General features: G+C 37.1%; 1 protein-coding gene across 1 annotated transcript; it reads left to right on the forward strand.

The window, feature by feature from the left end:
- Positions 1-3,554: 3,554 nt before the first annotated feature.
- LOC128248903 (uncharacterized protein K02A2.6-like) lies at positions 3,555-3,938 on the forward strand. Its single transcript, XM_052971188.1, has one exon. The coding sequence runs from the start codon at positions 3,555-3,557 to the stop codon at positions 3,936-3,938; it is 384 nt and encodes a 127-aa protein (XP_052827148.1).
- The last annotated feature ends 762 nt before the right edge of the window (positions 3,939-4,700 follow it).

The raw sequence follows: 4,700 nt of genomic DNA on the forward strand, positions 1-4,700 counted from the left end.
TTATTATTATTATTATTATTATTATTATTATTATTATTATTATTTTGCTGCAGCAACACTCAATGTTGTTTCGGAAATTTATCTCTTAACTACATTGATTACTCCTTTTATATGATGCTACCAATAAAACGGACGAATATTGTAGGTCATAGAAACATTATTAAATTAGAAAGAAGTTGACAAAATAACAGCCCTATACTTTCTAGCTCTCTCTCCCTTTCTCTCTCTGTCTCTGACACACACACACACACACATACACACACACACTCACACATAAAACCCTTCACGCAAATACAACCACATACTCATATACACAAGTATATGATACAATCATATACTCACATTCACAAATACAGAAACACAAACACGCACACAACCACATATCCATACACACAAAACAACTACATACTCGTATACATAGCTATAACACAAACATATCCCTAAATACACACACATGCACGCACGCACAGAATCACATACACACAAATACAAATAACATACAAGGCTCAACACACAAGTAGACATACATGCAGTTGTATAGTCATAACTGAAGTTTGAACAAACATACATACATGCACTAATGTCTGCATATGCACAGACAAACACGTTTTTATCGTAGTACCTTTTCGAGGAATCAAACTTAATTGCATTCTTATCATCACTGCATTACTCTTTTATAAAAAACTGAATTCAATGTTGAAGTCAACACCCTTGCACAAGTACAAATACATTCACAGTCACACATCACTATACAGCATTTCCAAGTAACGGAACCCTAATGTTGCAACCAATAGATCAAATACTCAACAACACCGCACTTTGTCGCATGAGGTGCTATGTCTTTTCGTCCGACGTCACTACGCCAAACGTCTTTTCGTCCACGTCACTACGCCAAACGTCTTTTCGTCCACGTCTTTGTGTCCCATGATTTTTTTTGTCCAATGACAAATCCTATTCATAAATTTCTCAATGGTTATTTGATTTTCATGTTCACCTTGTTTTCTAAGGCAGGAGTTTTCAAACTGTGGTCCGCGGACAAGACAGGGGGAAAAGACAGGGGGTCCGTGGACAGCAAATACTTTTTATGGGCAATTTGATTTTATATATGTTTTTTAATTGAAATCTTTTAATTGACAATAAACCTATTTGTTAAATACTGTTAAATAAATAAATGTAAAAATATATGTTATTTTAAGCAAATATTTATGTACAAATTTCATAAGCGTTTATAACGGGGTCCCTAAGTTAAAGCCTGAAATATAAAGGGGTCCGCAAGTCAAAAAGTTTGAAAACCCCTGTTCTAAGGAGTTTGTTTAAAATTGGACAAAAAGTCGTTGGACAAAAAGACGTGGACGAAGTGATGCTGGACAGAGTGACATCGGACGAAAAGTCGGGTCACGGTTGCATGACATTGTAACAGCTGATGGTACAAACACACACACACACACACACACTCACACACACACACACACACACACATTCACTCACATACATACACACACACCCTCTCCTCTTCATCATTTCACGCTCACTTTTCCATGTTTATATGGACCAAACTTTGTAAATTAGAGGCTGCATGCCCTTGTTGTAACCAACCCTCACATGCTTCCAAGCAAGGTAATATTACCTCATGACATGTTGTTATAGGTAATTAGTAATAATGGCACACTGCTCTCACGTGACGAATGGAATAGTCTTGTCACTATAAGTAAAGAGAAGTACATGAAGTACCGGAGTACATAGTAGGCAGTCAGAGAGAGTCGTGTCGTTACTGGTTTTACTAAGTATACTGAAGAGGGCGCTATAACAGTCCAACATTTTAAAGACTATAACAATGGCGACGAGGATTTAAACAACTCACGAGGAAATAATAAACACACAAAAGTTTTTGTTTTGCGAATTTTACGAGAAACAAATCGTCAAATTATGGAAAATTTGTTGGCTGGTTTGCTCGAGTTGCAAAAACAGCAACAACAACTGCAAGAAGAACAGCTGAGGCAACAACTAAAAGAAGAACAACTGCAAAAACAACAACAACAGAAGAAGCAACAACAACAAATGATATTACAGCAACAAATGCTGCAATTACTGAAGTCGTCAGCAAAGTCAGAAAAAGCGTTCTTGCCAGACTGAGTGGCGAACTCCGTAACAGAGTTCAAATACGAGCCTGACGAAGGAGTTGCTTTCGAAGCATATTACGGAAGATATGAGCAAATCTTCGAGAAGGAATGTAATGATTGGGACGACGAGGTAAAAACGCGCTTAATCTTGAACAAACTGGCGGCGACAGAACATGAACGATACAGTAATTATGTACTCCCGAGAAAACCTTCTGACATAAACTTTAATGACACAATAGATATATTGTGTAAACATTTTAGTAAAAAAAGCTCACACGTTGGAAGTGTCTGAACATAGAGGAAAACAACGACGGGGACTACATCACATATACTGGTAGAGTTTATAGGGAATGTAAGAAGTTTGAGCTGGACGAGTTAACGCTAGATATGTTCAAATGCTTGATTTTTACACAGGGGCTAACTGCCGAAAAAGTTGCAGAAGTTAGAACTAGAATTCTCGCAAAGCTAGAACAAAACCAGGATGTAACCCTACAGCAAGTGTCAGAAGAATGTGAAAGGATAGACAAATTAAGATACGACACAGAGGAAATTGAACGGAAAGATTGTTTCCAATTAAAACAAATGCGAAATAGTCAGAATAGAGATAAAGTGTTTTCTAAAAAATCACGACAAAAATCAGGAAATAAACCCATGTTTTGCTTGTGGAAGTATACACCCGAAGAAAAATTGTCCATTAAAAAAGCGGAGTGCTTTCGTTATGTAAATATAGGACATATGAAGACGCATTGTAAAACGAAGATGTCAGAACAGAGGAAAAAGAATAAATAGTGTGTCATCGGAAGAAATTGACAATATAACGATGAGAAAATTCGTGAAGGTGAAAATGAGAAATACAAATGTTAAAATGCAATTGGACACTGGTAATGATATTACCATTATAAACGAAAAACCGTGGAAATGTGTCGGTAAGACATGGCGTTACGGGAAAAAGATTACATTTCTTTGGTGAATTCATATGCAATGTAACATTCCGTGGTCAAACGAAAAAGGCAAAGATATATGTATTCAAAAAATCACTTAATCTATTTGTCACAGGGCGGATGGAACTATTCAAAGTATGGAATACGCCCATAAGTGTTTTATGTGGAAATATAGTTGGGTCACTCAAAGGTTTGAATGCGGCTGAGGGACTGAAACAAAAAATTGCAGTAAAACAGAATGGAAGACCTGTATGTGAGCCAAAACGAATTGAAAAATTGCCCATGATAAAAAGTAAACATTGTTTAAAAGTAGATGCTTCGTGGTCGAGACTACACATAGATTTCGCTGGTCCTTTTAATGGTTCTTACTACCGAGTGGTAGTTGATAGTTTCTCGAATTGGCCTGAAATTTGCAAGTGTAAAAAACCAACCTCCTTAACTGTGATAAATTTTTTTACACGAATTATTAGCAAGATTTGGCATTCCAGACAAGATGGTGTCTGACAATGGAAGGCAAATTGTGTTTAGCGAATTTAGAAAGTTTTGTGAAACGTTGGCAGTAGAACATGTAACTACTGCGCCATACCACCCCAGATCTAACGGACAGGCAGAACACTTTGTTGACACCTGCAAGAGAGCCCTAAGAAAATCGAATAAAGAAGTCACGGATGAGGTAGCTCTTCAACAATTTTTAAGTGTGTACAGTGTGACACCAAATCCGAATACACCAGCAGGTAGCACACCGGCTGAGCTGATGTTTGCAAAGAAAGTAAAATCAGTTTTTAATAAATTGCTACCTGGCAAGAAAAGAAAAAGTGCCAGGGAAGACATAGCAAGATCCTTTAAAGTTAGTGAAAAGGTGTATATGAGGGCATAGAAGAATGGAAAGCAGAGTTGGGAAGATGGTGTAATTACCAAATGCATAGGTAAAATGATGTATTGGGTAAAATGTAGAAAAGGTATACAAAAGTGACACAGGAACCAAGTGAAAAAGAGATTCGTGGAAGGCAAGCCAAAGAAGTTGGAGGAACCGGTGGAATGGTTGCCCGATACGTTCCAAGTACTAACGCCACTACAGGTGATTGAACCCAGGCGTACAAGTGAGAGGAAAAGAAAACATTCAGAGTTTCTGAAAACAGATGCCAAGCGCAAAAAATATCAAATTGTATGCAAAAAAAAAAAAAAAAAAAAAAAAAAAAAAAAAATCAAAAACGGGAGGTGGGTGAATAAAAAAAATATTGCTAAATAAAATGACACTTCCTAATAAAAACTTAAAAGGGAAGATGTAAGGAATTAGTAATAATGGTACACTCCTCCCACGTGACGAATGAAGTAATCTAGTCACTATAAAGAGAATAACGTGAAGTACCGGAGTACGTAGTAGGCAGTCAGAGATAATTGTGTCAGCAGCAGTAGTTTTAATGTGAGTTGCAAAGTTGAGTATTTTTTGTTGTAAAATTGAGTGTCAATCATTGGTGTTAATTGTTGATATTGTTCGTGTTTTTTTGTGTCTTCCCGTTGTGGAAAATGGAGAAAGCACCGGTAGGTGGCCAAAGTTATGCGGCCGCGACTGGAAAAGGAACAGAGGAAGGAAAGCTGGAAATAATCGAAATTAAGGTTGATCCGAAGAAGATGAAGG

The sequence above is a fragment of the Octopus bimaculoides genome, chromosome 10 (genome assembly GCF_001194135.2).
Source record: "Octopus bimaculoides isolate UCB-OBI-ISO-001 chromosome 10, ASM119413v2, whole genome shotgun sequence".
In the NCBI taxonomy this organism is placed as follows: domain Eukaryota; kingdom Metazoa; phylum Mollusca; class Cephalopoda; order Octopoda; family Octopodidae; genus Octopus; species Octopus bimaculoides.